The sequence below is a fragment of the Phycodurus eques genome, chromosome 10 (genome assembly GCF_024500275.1).
Source record: "Phycodurus eques isolate BA_2022a chromosome 10, UOR_Pequ_1.1, whole genome shotgun sequence".
NCBI lineage: Eukaryota > Metazoa > Chordata > Actinopteri > Syngnathiformes > Syngnathidae > Phycodurus > Phycodurus eques.
This window is the reverse complement of record NC_084534.1, coordinates 6,828,987-6,846,083: the sequence shown is the minus strand read 5'-3', so window position 1 is coordinate 6,846,083 and position 17,097 is coordinate 6,828,987. Positions and strand designations below refer to the sequence as shown.

General features: G+C 43.2%; 1 protein-coding gene across 2 annotated transcripts; it reads left to right on the top strand.

Moving 5' to 3' along the window:
* The first annotated feature begins 2,383 nt into the window (after nucleotides 1–2,383).
* Nucleotides 2,384–15,874, top strand: cxxc1b (CXXC finger protein 1b). Of its 2 annotated transcripts, XM_061688952.1 has the most exons (14): nucleotides 2,386–2,643; nucleotides 2,973–3,088; nucleotides 3,176–3,276; nucleotides 3,366–3,505; nucleotides 6,457–6,612; nucleotides 6,859–7,005; nucleotides 7,108–7,218; nucleotides 7,288–7,466; nucleotides 9,777–9,984; nucleotides 10,065–10,175; nucleotides 13,101–13,150; nucleotides 14,677–14,773; nucleotides 14,880–15,032; nucleotides 15,510–15,874. In XM_061688952.1, exons 1-14 carry the CDS (start codon nucleotides 2,641–2,643, stop codon nucleotides 15,654–15,656), a joined length of 1,719 nt encoding a protein of 572 aa, XP_061544936.1. In that variant the 5' UTR covers nucleotides 2,386–2,640; the 3' UTR covers nucleotides 15,657–15,874. The 2 variants fall into 2 exon arrangements, with proteins under 2 accessions (XP_061544937.1, XP_061544936.1); XM_061688953.1 differs by lacking the exon at nucleotides 6,457–6,612 and having other exon boundaries at nucleotides 2,384–2,643.
* The last annotated feature ends 1,223 nt before the right edge of the window (nucleotides 15,875–17,097 follow it).

Genomic DNA, 17,097 nt, shown 5'->3' with positions numbered 1-17,097 from the left:
TGAAGAGCACAGGTACTGGGAACATCCTCTGACTGTGGCTAGTAAACGATCAAGTGGATGGCAGAACAGGCAGGCCAACAGGATTGGACCGCAGAGGTCTCAGTTTTCAGTTCTTGACTCCTCTTGGCTCATGTGAATGATTCTTCAGTAGCAGATGACAGCAACACAGACGGGAGTTGTGGTTGCTGTTTCTTCACACAGCCTCATCGGAGTTTTGCATGTTCTGTTCTCGGGTCTCTGATTAGGATACAAAAGTAACCACGGTAAGCGAATTTTATCGAGAATTTGGCATATGAAGATAATTCAGTAGGTTTACTCCAAACTACAGCCTTCTTAAAGCAGAAAAATATGACCTAAAATGTTTTATTATACAAAAGTTGAACTTTCTTTATCAACTGCATGCTGTCACTCACTGTAAAATACCTGTTTCACCAGAAATACAGCTGTTCAATACATTGGGGCTCTGCAAATCAGTTGTCGAGTTGAGTCTTCACATCCAAAATCCAACTTTTCAAGACCTTCTGCAGGACCTCGCTGTCTCCGCTCCCTGCCGAGGAGACGACCCCGGGGATGCCAGGTTTCACTTCGCACACAGACGCTAAATGAATTACAAGCCAGTAGCATCAAAGCTGAGACACAGACAGCTGGTTTCCCACCCGGACGTTAAATGAATTAACTTCCAGCCTGAAGACCCTCAACAACAAAGACTTCTCTTTCCCGCTGTCTTTAGAGACATTTGCCCATCCTGGCTGGGGCAATGGACGGCGCAGTAGCGACACACACAGGTAGTGGAAAGTCACTGCAACCCCGGATTAACTAATCACAATCTTCATTGGATTTTAATGTGATATATAATATAATTTTTAAGAATTTGACATGAAAGCCACTAGTGATTGTATTTCTGCAAATTTGAATGTCTGATGTCAAATCTGTTTGTCAACTGAACCGGATGCAATGTCTCACCCCACACAACCCAAATGCCACATTGCAAATATATTACAGTGTTCTCAACAACCACATCCCCTTGAAACATTCGTTACAGGGATTAAAGGGGGGAATGGTCTCGCTATCTTAAATCCAATAATTCATATTTTATTCCGCCGGGTTTAAACCACAAAATAATACATCCATCAATCCATTTTCTGAGTCACTTCTCCTCACAGTCGCGGGCGTGCTGGAGCCTATCCCAGCTGTCATCGGGCAGGAGGCGGGGTACACCCTGAACTGGTTGCCAGCCAATCGCAGGGCACATACAAACAAACAACCATTCTCACTCACATTCACACCTACGGGCAATTTAGAGTTGTCAATTAACCTACCCCGGGAACTCCGGTTTACCTCCCACATCCCAAAAATATGCATTAATTGGAGACTCTAAATTGCCTGTAGGCATGACTGTGTGTGCGAATGGTTGTTTGTTTCATGTGCCCTGCGATTGGCTGGCAACCAGTTCAGGGTGTACCCCGCCTCCTGCCCGATGACAGCTGGGATAGGCTCCAGCACGCCCGCGACCCGAGTGAGGAGAAGCGGCTCAGAAATGGAATTAACCTACCCTGCATGTTTTTGTTGCCGCAGCTCGGCAACATGTATTTGCCACTGAAATCACTGGCTTTGTTTATAAAAAGGAGGAGGGTGTGTGGTACAAACGTGTGGCTATGCTATATTAAATTTTAATACTTTATTGTTAAAAATGCTAAAATCACAAATTGCTACCACTTTCAAACAACCTGGTCCATCCAAAGATGGAAACTCCATCTCACAGATGGAGTTTCCCTCCATCTGTGAGTTTTTATTTTTTCCTCCCCCAACTTCAGTCCATCATTTGTCTTGTGTCTCGCAGCTAAGGAAATTGGGTCACCACATTCATTCTTGATTTGTCAATTTCTCCTTTCTTTTTTCCCCCAGCTGTTTTCACTGCAGAAATGTCTTGTGCGGTGTCACTGTGAAATTACTCTGTCACCATCTCTCCTATTGGGTGTGCTGCGATGTCGTCACAATTTCAAATTCCTCCGCAGAGTTGTTGTTTGCGCCTCGGCAGCACATAGCGAACGAATGGGTTGGTCAACAGCGCGGTACCAAGGTGGTGCAACAGCTTTAAAATGTCAGAGGCCAGGGTAGATTTGCTGTAGCCGTCAAGAAAGTAACTGGGCCAACTGCACAATTGATTACAAACTCACGAACAAACTGGAGAACAAGGCAGGGCCATGTGAGGGATGGAACTAAATGGGGGGACTACTAAATTGGGGAACACTGAGCAGCACACAAACACAGTCGTGGTGTGGTGGCACACGGGTACATCAGGCTATTGGCTCTGGTTGTGGGATTATAAAAAAATATATATATATCGTGGGATAGGTTTTGTATCCCAAATCTGCACGAACTCACATCAGGACTGCACTAAGAGAAAATAAACGCCGGTAGATGGCGGTAATGAACTTGAACGCTGGTTGCCAACCGAAGAAGAAAAAAAACGAAGAAGAAGAAGAAACAGGACGCGTTTTGCCCGATGGTGATGACGTCATCCTCGTAGATTCGGCACAAAGCTCGGTTTGGCTAATGCTAGTTAGCGAGCTAAGAGATTCGTTAGCTCATTAGCTGTCATCTGTACTTCTTGAAAGACCCCCGAGCAGTACAAATACAATGGTAAGTGTATGTACGTGTTAAATGTTTCATAAGGTTGAACTAATTTAGGTGTTTTTAGTTAAGACGACATAAACATGGCCTTGGCATTTACGACAGAAATGAATATCGAAAGTTGGAAACCGACTTTCTTCGTCAGAAATGGCGATTGACCAATATGAAGGTTAACCATAATTCAAGTATCTCATCTTAAATAACTATACAGTTTAATGGGTAGCAATTTAACATAGCTGCTACCAAGCAAGACAATTGTGTGTATTGTAAACACCCCAGTTGTCCGTTTTATTCGCGTTCTAACGCTCTGCATATTAAAATTGTTTGCATTTTTCTAGGAAAGCGAACCGTCTGATATTGATCCTGCACCAGGATTGGAAAGCAGTATTATGGATGGGGAGAATGCACCGCTGTACTGTATTTGCAGGAAACCGCACATCAACTGCTTCATGATGTAGGCATTACCACTGCTGTTGCATTCTTTCACCTAGATTCTGCTGACCGATGCTTGTAAATTAAATGCTGTGTTTACTCCTCTTAGTGGCTGTGATAACTGCAATGAGTGGTTCCATGGAAACTGCATTAATATCACAGAGAAGATGGCCAAGGCAATTCGAGAATGGTACTGCATGAGATGCAGAGGTGATTCATCCAAACACGTTAGACTTGCTGAGCATTCATTATGCGACGAAGAAATCTAGCAATTATTATTGTTCTTTTCTTTTTACCAGACAAAAACCCATTGCTGGAAATAAAGTATAGAAAAGAAAAGAAATACAGAGAGAAGGAACCAGACTCTGATAGAACTGAAAGACAGTACAGCACTTCAAGTACTCCAGACTACAAGAGTGAACGGCGGCGTGGCTCAAAGGTGAGTTGTCCAATTGTCCAGATCTAAAATTATGCATTAGACAACAATAAGTGACAAAAATAAATACAAATCGTAAGGCTACCATACAATACTGTTAGTTAGCAACTTCATTAGCCATATTCATCTATATAATTAACATATTTCAAACTACAATTCCAATGAAGTTGGGATGGTGTGTAAAATGTAAATAAAATGGAATACAATAATTTGCAAATCCTTTTCAACCTATATTCAAATGAATACACTACAAAGACAAGATATTTAATGTTCAAACTGATAAAACGTCTGATGATGTTTTTCAACATAATCTTATTTTAATTGAACACAAAACGTAACGCTCAAATGTTCTAATTATAATTTGTACTACCCACTCACGAGTCACGATGTGTGATGCAGTGGTGACGTAGCTTTGAGAAGCTCGTGATGTCCAATTTACCATCTGTCGTGAGTGAAACACTCCACAACAGTGTTTCTCAAAGTGTGGTACAAGTACCACTAGTGGTACGTGGGCTCACTATAGTGGTATGCAAGAATCACTTAATTAAAGTTCAAACTGCATCATGTTAGTGTCTTAAACTTTTTCAGAACATTTTTAAAGTACAGTTGTATTTAAATTTTAAGCACCATACACTTGCATTTCTTTTTTTTTTATAAAGACAGTTCTTTAGGTATGTTTGTTTAACTTTTATGTACAACACAGTTAATTGAATCATTAAGTAGTTTTTTGTTTTCCTATATTTAAGTACAGTGTTCATGTATAATTTCACAGTGGCTTACAATAAATACACTGTAAATAATAAATACCGTTTTAGCAATAAAGCCTCATTTTTTAATTCACACTTTTGCCTACTACGCTACTTTTAATGTTGGTCTTAATGGCGGTACTTGGTTTAAAAAATTTGAGATCCACTGTTCTACAGTATGCCTGCTCGATGCTCTTTCACGACATTAGTTTTTGTCTCTTAGTGAAGTATTGGTGTTAGTGGTTTCCTAAAGTAGCTACAGTATGTCTGTGATGGAGTTTTGTACTGTGGCTCATGAAGCGTGTTCACCAACCTTTTAGCTCTTGATCGTCCTATCATGAAGAAAACCTGCTTGAAGTGTCTCATGAACTGGTGTTTGGGCTCGCTTGCTTCTTGGTTCCGGGTGACTGCGACTTTTCATATACAGTATTCCTCGACTTGTCGACGGTGGTGGTCAGCAAACAGTTATTACATGCCTGTCATGTTTTCTCCTCGATCATTTTTTTATTACTGCTAAACCAAAGTGTGTCCATACTTCTGTTTTACAGCGGCTGAAATAAGTATTTCACACGTCACCATTTTTCTTATTAAATATATTTCCAAAGGTGCTATTGACATGGAAATTTCACCAGATGGTGGGACCAACACAAGTAATCCATACATACAAAGAAAGTAGAACACACAAGCTTAGAAATTAAGTTGTGTGTAATAATATGAAATGACACAGGGAAAAAGTATTGAACAAGCCAACTATTTAATACTTTGTACAAAAGCCTTTGTTTGCAATGACAGCTTCAAGATGCCTCCTGTATGGAGAAACTAGTCACATGCATTGCTCTGGTGTGATTTTGATCCATTCCTCCACACAAGCAGTCTTCAAATCTTGAAGGTGCGATGGCCTTCTTTTATAGGCCTTGCGTTTGTTTCCATAGATTTTCGATTGGATTCAAGTCAGGGGGTTGGCTGGGCCATTTTAGCAGCTTTTTTTTTTCTTTCTTTGAAACCAATTGAGAGTTTCCTGGGCAGTATGTTTTGGATCATTACCCTGATGAAATGTCCACCCTCATTTCATTTTCATCATTCTCGTAGATGGCAGCAGATTTTTGTCAAGAATGTCGCTGTACATTTGCCCATTCATCCTTCCTTCAGTAATGTGAAGTTTACCAGTACCATTTGCTAAAAAGCAGCCCCACACCATGTTCGGACCTCCAAACGTCACTGCTGCCATGCTGTTTTTAGGGTTGTGTGCAGTGCCATTTCTCCTCCAAACATGGCGTGCATTATGGCATCCAAAGAGTTCAATTTTGCTTTCATCAGACCAGACGATATTCTCCCAGTATTCAACTGGCTTGTCCAAATGTTGTTCAGCAAACTTTAAACGACCTTTGACATGCTTTTTTTTCAGCAATGGGGTCTTAATTGCGTGGTGAGCGTGCATACAGGCCATCGCGGCGGAGTACATTACTCACTGTTTTCCTTGTGACAACAGTACATGCTATTTACAGGTCTTTTTTAAGCTCTCCACAGGTGGTCCTTGGCTCTTGGACAACTCTTCTGATTATTCTTTGCACTCCTCTGTCAGAAATCTTGTGAGGAGCACCTGATTGTGTCAAATTTATGTTGGTATGATTGGCTTTCCACTCACGTATTATGGCCCCATCCGTGCTCACTGGAACGTTCAGAAGCTTAGATATGCGCCTGTAACCAATGCCATTGTTATGTTTTGCAACAATTAGTTTGTGATGGTGTTGAGACAGCTCTTTGCTCTTATCCATCATGAGATTTCTTGACTCACCACTTGGCAATGAGACCTTTTTGTAGTCCATCCATTAGGACTGAACCATCTGATATTAATTTGCACTGACATGGGGCTGGATTGCTGTTTATTGATAGATTTTAGGTGTTGTCTTGGGTTTCCATGCCTTTTTGCACCTCCCTTTCTTTGTGTTCAATACTTTTTCCCCGTGTCATTTCATATTTTTACACACAGCTAAATTTATGAGGTTATTTGTTCTACTTTCTTTGTATGTATGGAGTACTTAGGATGTTTCCAACATCTGGTGAAATTCTCAGGTCAATAGCACCTTTGGAAGTATATTTAGTGAGAAAAATGGTGACGGTAAATACTTACTTCAGCCGCTGTAAGCTTTGCAAGACGTTCGCCAACATCTTCTCGCAGGTCTAATTGTGTTTTGTTATGTGTTGCAGGTGAAGCGTTCTGTGCGAATGTGTGGTGAATGTGAGCCCTGCAGAAGGACTGAGGACTGTGCGCAGTGTGACTTCTGCAAAGACATGAAAAAGTTCGGAGGGCCCAATAAAATAAGGCAGAAGTGTAGATTTAGACAATGTGAAGTCCGAGCAAGGGTATGTTTTTAATATAGACAATGTCACAATGCTTTCTATATAATATAGAACGATTGTGGACTGTTAAATTCTGGATCAGGCAACAAATAAAATATTTTTACTGAAAATCTAGACAAAGATTAATTTTATTCCTAATTCTGTTTCTTTTAGTATGTAGAAATTTAAAGTTGATGAATTATTGTGTAGTTGGTTTCAACGTGGCTTCTCTTGGAAAAAGTGAAAATAATTGCTTCTTGTTTCTTACAGAAAATGCTACGTGTAAAAGAAGAGGAACAGTACTTGCGAGAAAGAAGAGAGAACTCCCACCACCGACGAAGGCGTTACTCTGATGACTATGACAGCGAGGCAGATCTCTACCTGCAGTACAAAGCGGCAGGGCTTAACAGTAGCATGGTAGCACAACAACTGTGACCATAGTGTTTTATTTAGGCTAACTCCCATATAAAACGTTTTGTCTGGAATTGTATGCTTAACCCTTCTTTTGCTTTATACCAGGGGTGGGCAACTGATGAAGACGAAGATGAGCCGCCTTTCAGTCCTGTCTTCCGAAAGAAAGCTGTGAAAGTAAAACATGTTAAGAGACGAGAGAAGAAGTTTGACAAGAAAGTAAGAGAGTTTTCTTATGATCTTAGTATCGCGGTAACAAGTTAACATCAAGAGAAATGTTCTGTCTAGAAAGAGTCCCGGCGCCACAAGCAGAAGCAGAAACACAAGGACAGAAACCGACACAGTGAGAAGAGTGACATGCGGGATCATGGTGGGCGCCATCAGTGTCTCGGGCCCAACTGCGTTGAGGCTGCAAGAACAAACTCAAAATACTGCTCAGAGGGATGTGGCATGAAGTTAGCTGCCAAGTAAGATATGTTGCTAACCTGGCATGCACCGTAAGCAATGCTGGATGTTACTTCTGGAGTAGGGCTGTCAAAATGAGTGTGTTAATGGATATGACTTATCACAAAAAAATTAGTGTATTAATCCAGATTAATCACACACTTTATTTGGACTGCACAAGCGGTCACCCCGAAGGAACTTTGGAAGAAACGAAGATAATTTGCAAATATTGCAGCGCTGAACACTCTTTTCCTCCTGGTGGGACGTGCCTGCAACACCTCACCAGGGAGGCGTCCGGGAGGCATCCGAATCAGATGCCCCAGCCACCTCATCTGGCTCCTCTCGATGTGGAGGAACAGCGGCTCTACTCTGAGATCCTCCCGGATGACCAAACTTCTCACCCTATCTCTGAGAGAGAGCCCGGACACCCTGTGGAGGAAATTCATTTCGGCCGGGATCTTATTCTACCCTCATAGGTGAGGGTAGGAACGTAGATCGACCGGTAAATTGAGACCCCGGGGATGACCCAGGGCACGCTGGAGAGACTACGTCTTTCGGCTGGCCTGGGAACGCCTCGGGATCCCCCCGGAAGAGCTGGATGAAGTGGGTGTGGAGAGGGAAGTCTGGGCGTCCCTGCTAAAGCTACTGCCCCCGCGACCTGACCTCGGATAAGCGGTAGAAAATGGATGGATGGAACACTTTTTTCATCGAAATTGAAAAAATACCATCTCAAAGCAAAATGTGGTATTATGTGTGGTATATTTGATGCCGTAGATTTAAAAAGTTCATCCATCCATTTTCTGACCCGCTTCTCCTCACTAGGGTCGCGGGCGTGCTGGAGCCTATCCCAGCTATCATCGGGCAGGAGGCAGGGTACACCCTGAACTGGTTGTCGATTAAACGTGATTAATCAAAATTCAAAGTGTGATTAATCTGATTTAAAAAAAAATATCAATTGACAGCCCTATTCTGGAGTCAGAGTTGTATTCGCTAGCGTGACCGCAAGCTAACGAGCTAGCCTGACAGCTAACAAGCTAGCGATTTAAGGAGCTAAACAGCAGTGTTAGTCCCCAGTTAAAACAAACTCTGGAACATTAACTGTTTATTAGCATAACCTCAGTGGCATCTGTTATTCAACCAGTAGTTGACTACAGTGAACGTCAACATATATTTGATTGACAGGTCGGGTTCATCTTCAGCGGACCAACTACACAGTAGCTGACCTTACATGGAGACTTTTTTTGTCATTCCGATTGAAAATCTCTGGTCAACTGTTTACATAACGGGATCTATTCCAATCAGGTGTACATGTGCAGTACATTTGATCGGAACCGCCATGAGACATGCGCACGTCGTTGTGAATGTCACGCCATTTATCAAGATGAAGGTCCGTCGTCTATTCAACAGAGTAGTTGGGATTGTTTTTATGTTTATTTAAAAAAACAATAAAAATAATCAGGGCTTTATTTTTCGTGATTTCAGACGCATAAAGAAACAATATTATCGTTTATCTTGATAATTTTGTGGAAAATATATCATCTCAGAAAAATTATTGTGACAGGCCTATTTGCGACCAAGCACGACTTACCTTTGGTCAAGCAAAACAATGTAGCCATACCTAACCTTGACAATTCACTATATTGATGGGGATTTTCAAATGAAAAGTTGGTGCTTGCAGCCTAATGTTACTGCCTTTTATGTATAAACTGTATTTGTTTCAATTAAGTTGCACTTTGTGATTGCACTCTGTAATAGCATATACATTCTTGGGGATTTAAAATATTATTTTTTTTAATTATCCATTTATTCTTAAAGTTTTGTTTTGCACTGAAAACTATTTACGTATTTGTTGAAAAGTAGTGGGTGGCACGGTGGCCGACTGGTTAGAGCGTCAGCCTCACAGTTCTGAGGACCCGGGTTCATTCCCCGGCCCCGCCTGTGTGGAGTTTGCATGTTCTCCCCGTGCCTGCGTGGGTTTTCTCCGGGCACTCCGGTTTCCTCCCACATCCCAAAAACATGCATTGATTGGAGACTCTAAATTGCCCGTAGGTGTGAGTGCGAATGGTTGTTTGTTTGTATGTGCCCTGCGATTGGCTGGCAATCAGTTCAGAGTGTACCCCGCCTCCTGCCCGATGACAGCTGGGATAGGCTCCAGCACGCCCGCGACCCTAGTGAGGAGAAGTGGCTCAGAAAATGGATGAATGGATGAAAAGTAGTGGAATAAAAATAGACATTTTCTCTAACATGAAGGATGAATGTGATTAATAATCGTGATTATCATTTTGACCATAATCTTGCAGCCCTAACTCTGCTGATTATATCTGTCCCCGCAGTCGAATCTATGAGATACTCCCTCAGCGGATCCAGCAGTGGCAGCAGAGTCCCTGCATTGCCGAGGAGCACGGTAAGAAGCAACTGGAGCGCATTCGCAGGGATCAGCAAAACGCCCGCTTGCGCCTCACTGAAATGGAGCGTCGCTTCCACGAACTGGAGGGCATCATTGCCAAGGCCAAGCAGCAGGCAGTGCAGCAGGATGAGGAGGCGAGCTTGCTTTTTTAAAACGTGGTCTTTAATTGTTGCGCTATCACATTCACATTCTGCAATGTTTTGTCACTTATCAGGTGAATGAAGGGGATGGAGATGACACAGACCTTCAGATTTTTTGTGTGTCCTGCAGTCATCCTGTCAATCCAAAAGTTGCATTAAGACATATGGAGAGGTGCTATGCAAAGGTGAAACGTCTTTACACTCAACATTTCAGCCATTGCTTCTGAACTTGTATTGTAAAAAGTACACAATGGCGGCACCGTGGATGAGTGGTTAGCAGATCTGCCTCATAGTTGACAGTTGTGGGTTCAAATCCGTGCTCTGGCCTTCCTCTGTGGAGTTTGCATGTTCTCCGAGTTAACATGTTTCCTCGCGCATTCCAAAAACATCCATGTTAGGTTCGTTGGCGGTACGGAACCCCGCAAGTTTCAGACCTGAATTCATGGAACCCTTCATATAAAATGTGATTGCTTTCTAATTCAAAACATAGGCACATATTATATCGGTGCACAAAATGAACTTACATCAGTTGCACACTAAATCACTGTGTTCAAAGAACAAAACCAACAAATCATGAACTTCACTCAAAAATGAAAAACCGAACTCAATGGATATTTGCTCCAAATCAATGCAAGTTTTGCTGTTGCCTTACTGAGAACTTCAGGAATGCTTGGCTTCACCTTGCCGAGTGCCACTCTCGTATCATTTTCGTAACAAAGTCTGTATCTTTTCTTTGTATTTATGTCTACCCTCATCGAAAACCACGGATTGTCCATAACGAACACCATGTTCAAGCATAAGGGTGTCCACATGTGCACTTCCCAGCAGGACACTCTAGGTCGCAGTTCGACGATCAACTTTGTGGTCGTGTCATCGGACTTGCGGCCGCATGTCTTGGACGCTCTGGTGAAGAGAGGGGCGGAGCTGTCAACTGATCACCACCTGATGGTGGGGGAAGGTGCCGGTCCGACGTGGCAGGCCCAAACGTATTGTGAGGGTCTGCTGGGAATGACTCCCCTGTCAGAAGGAGTTTCAACTCCCACCTCCGACAGAACTTTGCTCATGTTCCGGGGGAGGCGGGGGACATAGAGTCCGAGTGGACCATGTTCCGCGCCTCCACTGCTGAGGCGGCCGACCGGAGCTGTGGCCGTAAGGTGGTCGGTGCCTGTCGTGGCGGCAATCCCTGAACCTGTTGGTGGACACCAATGGTGAGGGATGCTGTCAAGCTGAAGAAGGAGTCCTATCGGGTCTTTTTGGCCTGTGGGACTCCTGAGGCAGCTGATGGATACCGGCTGGCCAAGCGGAATGCAGCTTTGGTGGTCTCTAAAGCAAAAACTCTGGAATGGGAGTAGTTCGGTGAGGCCATGGAAAAAGACGTCCGGACGGCTTCGAGGAAATTCTGGTCCACCATCCGGCGTCTCAGGAGAGGAAAGCAGTGCACCACCAACACTGTGTATAGTGGGGATGGAGCACTGCTGACCTCGACTCGGGACATTGTAGTCGGTGGGAGAATACTTCGAAGACCTCCTCAATTCCACCGACATGCCTTCCTATGAGGAAGAAGAGTCTGGGTTCTCTGAGGCGGGCTCTCCTATCTCTGGAGTTGAGGTCACCGAGGTGGTTAAAAAGCTCCTCGGTGGCAAGGCCCCAGGTGTGGATGAGATTCGCCCGGAGTTCTGGCCGTGGAACAGTGGACCAGCTCTACACCCTCGGCAGGGTCCTTGAGGGTGCATGGGAGTTCGCCCAACCAGTCTACATGTGTTTTGTGGACTTGGCGAAGGTGTTTGACCGTGTCCCTCGGGGGAGTCCTGTGGGGGGTGCTTCGGGAGTATGAGGTACCGAACCCCCTGATACGGGCTGTTCGGTCCCTGTACGACCGGAGTCAGAGTTTGGTCCGCATGGCCGGCAGTAAGTCGGACTCGTTCCCGGTGAGGGTTGGACTCCGCTAAGGCTGTTCATAACTTTTATAGACAGAATTTCAAGGCACAGCTGAGGTTTAGAGGGGGTCTGGTTTGGTGGTCTCAGTATTGCAGCTGTTTTTTGCAGACCAGCACCTCCAAATCTGAGACCATGGTCCTCAGTTGGAAAAGGGTGGCGTGGTGGAGTTTAAGTATGTCGTGTATTGTTCACGAGTGAGGGGGTACGGGAGACCGACCGATCGGTGCAGCGTCTGCAGTGATGCGGACTTTGTATCGATCCGTTATGGTAAAGAAGGAGCTAAGAAGAAAGGCGAAGCTCTCAATTTACCGGTCGATCTACATTCCTACCCTCATCTATGGTCACGAGCTGTAGGTCGTGACCGAAAGAACAAGATCCCGGATACAAGCGGCCAAAATAGGTTTCCTCCGCAGGGTGTCCAGGCTCTCCCTTAGAGAGAGGGTGAGAAGCTCGGTCATCCCGGAGTAGAGCCGCGGCTCCTCCACATCGAGAGGAGCCAGATGAGGTGCCTGGTGCATCTGATTCGGATGCCTCCCCGGTGAGGTGTTCCGTACACGTCCCACCGGGAGGAGATCCCGGGGACGACCCAGGACACGCTGGAGAGACTACGTCTTTCGGCTGGCCTGGGAATGCCTCAGGATACCCCCGGAGGAGCTCAATGAAGTGGCTGGGGATAGGGAAGTCTGGACGTCTCTGCTAAAGCTACTGCCCCCGTGACCCAACCTCTGATAAGCGGTAGTAGATGGATGGATCATCGAAAAGGAGTGAACGTAAAGATACGTTGTTACAAACAGTATGAGGATCTATCTCAAAGGCTTTTTCAGATTTGGTGATGCCAAAAGGCTTAGAGCGTTACTGTTCTGAAGAGTTGTCACGGATCATACGAGTGGGGGGAATGGAATGGACACTCCCAGTGTTTGTCTTTACCTTCGTTGAACCCCTGGGGTTTGCTCAAAACCAGGTTAATAACCACCATCCTAAATTGTCCACAGGCATGACTATGAATGGTTGTTTGTCAATATGCCCTGCGATTTGCTAGCGACCATTCCAAGGTGTATCCCACCTCTTGCCCAAAGTCAGCTGGGATCGGCTCCAGCACACCCGTGGCCCAAGTGAGGATAGCGGAATAGAAAATGGATGGATGTTTGAAATGTATCTTGTTCTCTTGACAGTATGAGAGTCAGACCTCCTTTGGTTCCATGTATCCTACAAGAATTGAAGGGTAAGAAAAAAAAATGTAAATTTTCACACATATACACACACACACACACACAGTGGGTACGGAAAGTATTCAGACCCCTTAAATTTTTCACTGTTATATTGCAGCCATTTTCTAAAATTGTTTATTTTTTCCCCTCATTAATCTACACACAGCACCCCGTATTAAAAAAAAAAAAAAAAGCATAATGGTTGAAATTTTTGCAGATTTATTAAAAAAAGAAACACTGAAATATCACACAGCCATAAGTATTCAGACCCTTTGCTCAGTATTTAGTAGAAGCACACTTTTTCGCTAATGCAGTCATGAGTCTTTAGGAATGTTTTGGGAAAAATGTTCACACCTGGATTTGGGGATGCTCTGCTATTACTGCTTGCAGATCCTCTCCAGTTCTGTCAGGTTGGATGGTGAATGTTGGTGGACAGCCATTTTCAGATCTTTCCAGAGATGCTCAATTGGGTTTAAGTCAGGGCTCTGGCTGGGCCATTCAAGAACAATCACAGAGTTGTTCTGAAACACTCTTGTTATTTTAGTTGTGTGCTTAGGGTCTTAGTCTTGTTGGAAGGTAAACCTTCGGACCAGTCTGAGGTCCTGAGCACTCTGGAGAAGGTTTTCGTCCAAGATATCCCTGTACTGCGCCGCATTCATCTTTCCTTCGATTCCAACCAGTCGTCCTGACCCTGCACCTGAAAAACACCCCCACGCTTCACTGTTGGGAATGTATTGGACAGGTAATGAGCAGTGTCTGATTTTTCTCCACGCATACCGCTTAGAATTAAGACCAAAAAGTTCTATCTTGGTCGCATTAGTCCAGAGAATCTTATTTCTCACCATCTTGTAGTCCTTCAGGTGTTTTTTAGCAGACTCCATTTGGGCTTTCATGTGTCTTGAACTGAGGAGAGGCTTCCGTCAGGCCACTCTGCCATAAATCTCTGACTGGTGGAGGGCTGCACTGATGGTTGACTTTCTAGAATGTTCTCCCATCTCCCAACTGCATCTCTGGAGCTCAGCCACAGTGATCTTTGGGTTATTCTTTACCTCTCACCAAGGCTCTTCTCCGGTTGCTCAGTTTGGCCGGACGGCCAGCTCTAGGAAGGGGTCTGGTCATCCCAAATGTCTTCCATTTAAGGATTATAGAGGCCACTGTGCTCTTAGGAACCTTAAGTACAGCAGAATTTTTTTTTTGTAACCTTGGCCAGATCTGTGCCTTGGCACAATTCTGTCTCTGAGTTCTTCAGGCAGTTCCTTTGACCTTATGATTCTCATTTGCTCTGATATGCACTGTGAGCTGTAAGGTCTTATATGGACAGGTGTGTGGCTTTCCTAATCAAGTCCAATCAGTATAATCAAACACAGCTGGACTCCAATGAAGGTGGAGAACCATCTCAAGGATGATCCGAAGAGATGGACAGCACCCCAGTTAAATGAGTGTCACAGCAAAGGGTCTGAATACTTTCTGTACCCACTGTATATAAAAAACTTTTCTCAGTGCAGTTGCTTCACAACTTTTTGCTGTTTTGTCCCCTTAGAGCAACCAGACTCTTCTGCGATGTGTACAATCCCCAAAGCAGAACTTACTGCAAGAGACTTCAGGTTTTGTGTCCAGAACATTCCAGGGATCCTAAGGTCAGTATAAGATTTCCATCATCCACAATGCAAATGCACACTGCTTTTTGTGGCATTTTCTTCTTTTTTTTTTTCCTTCGCTACATTTCATTCCTGTGGTGTCCAGATTCCTGTCGATGAGGTGTGCGGGTGTCCTATGGTGAAAAATGTCTTCGAGTTGACTGGAGAATATTGCAGGGTCTCAAAACGGAAATGTAACAAACATTACAACTGGGAGAAGCTCAGGAGGGCTGAAGTGGACCTGGAGCGAGTCAGAGTGGTGGGTATTTATTATTTCGTATGGTTTAAAGCAGTGATTCTCAACTGTTGTCACACTGGAACCCGCATTGTCCTATTGCTGCAAATAAAGAACAATAAAGATTTTTTATTTTAGAAATAGCCTCTGAAAATATATGTACAGTGTTGGTTCCTAATCAGCCAAGCCTTAGTTTGAGCCTCCTGTAATTGATTCTCTCGTGTCCACAACTTTGTAGGTGAAAATAAAACTCCAAACGCCCCTCTTGGTTTTGTTCAGCTTACCTAATGTTCTATGGGGAAATTTGGTACACCTCTGTACTGATCTGAAAAAATCAAAATATGAATACATAGAAGTAGCTGTTCACAACCCTCCCAAAATGGGTCCGCAACCCATTTTTGGGTCCCGACCCACAAGCTGAGAATCACTGGTTTAAAGGCACGCAACCGCCATTATTCATACAACTAAAGTACTGTATCTTGTTTTATTTTCCACTCACAGTGGTACAAGTTGGATGAGCTCTTTGAACAAGAACGCAATGTTAGGACTGCTATGACCAACAGGGCTGGTCTGCTTGCGTTGATGTTGCACCAAACCATTCAGCATGATCCTCTGACCACAGATCTTCGTGGTAACAAGGATAGGTAGTTGGAAATACTCTGCTTCTGTTGGCTGGTCACTTTTATCATCAGATGTGTTTTTATGGTTTAACCATAAAAAAAAGTTTGAAATGAAAATAGATGATTCTATCTGAATAATTATTTTTACTTGGTTGGATGGTGATTAACTTAGTGGTAAATTGATATATTTTCTCAACTAGATAAGTTAGTGCTGTTTTTGATATAAACACTCTAAATAAACTCTTAATTTACTGATTGGGTCTGCAGTTTGTGGAAGTATCTGATGACATTTTATGTCTAATTCATATTTGATTTGTGGATCACATTTGTATAAAACTAGATCTGACATGCAACACAAAAAATGACTGGGAGTGGTTAAAACGTACAAACCCATTTCCAATGAAGTTGGCACATTGTGTTAAACATAAATAAAAACAGAATACAATGATTTGCAAATCATGTTCAACCTATATTTAATTGAATACGCTACAGAGACAAGCTATTTAATGCTCAAACTGATAAACTTGATTGTTTTTAGCAAATAATCATTAACTTAGAATTTTTATGGCTGCAACATGTTCCAACAAAGCTGGGACAGGTGGCAAAAAAGACTGAGAAAGTTGAGTCAATTTACTTGACTTGCCAGTTTTATGACTTGCTTGCCAAGTACTTAAAGACTTGACTTTAGACTTGGTAGTCAAGAGATTTGATTTGACTTGAATTACATGACTTGACAAGTCATCTTGTTTAGAGTTGGAAATCTGTATTTTAATTGACAGTTTGCCTTTTTTTTTTTTTTTTTTTTTTTTTTAAGAAATGTTATGGGAGTCAATCACGCCACCCTGGCAACAGTAACCAGTGATGCCAGTAACGCGCTACTCCAAAAAGTCGCCATTTTGAGTAACGAGAAAAGTAATCGTTACTCTTCCCGGGAAAGTAACTAGACTACAGTTGCCTCTTCAAACCAGAAATCGTTACTTTTGATTCATCATCTCACATTTAGTACAAATTTACGGCGTTTAGTGTTAAGCACACAATGCATGGTGGGTTAATTATTCAAACCGAAGTGCGCGGTCATAAATCGTCATACACTAAGGACTGGCTCATTGAAGGACTTACAATACTTAACTGAAATAATATTTACAATGAAACGTGATAACTTTCAACTTCATTGTAGTCCGGAATGTGAGCTAAATTGCTGATTTAATGTGGCTTCAACTACACTAATATTGAAGTTATTGGTTCATGTTGATTGATTGATTCCCCCCCACGATGACTTGAGAGTGATAGCATCAGATCTCTATTTTACTTAATGATGCAGGTTGAATTTAAACTTCAAATACACACTCCTGTACAGTAGGTGGCTGTAATCCGCCAGTAAACGAAACGAAGAATAATGTCTCAAATGCGTCAGTCTGTGCTGCCTTGTGGAGTGACTGGGGTTGAGTTGTAGCAGAGACACAGACGAG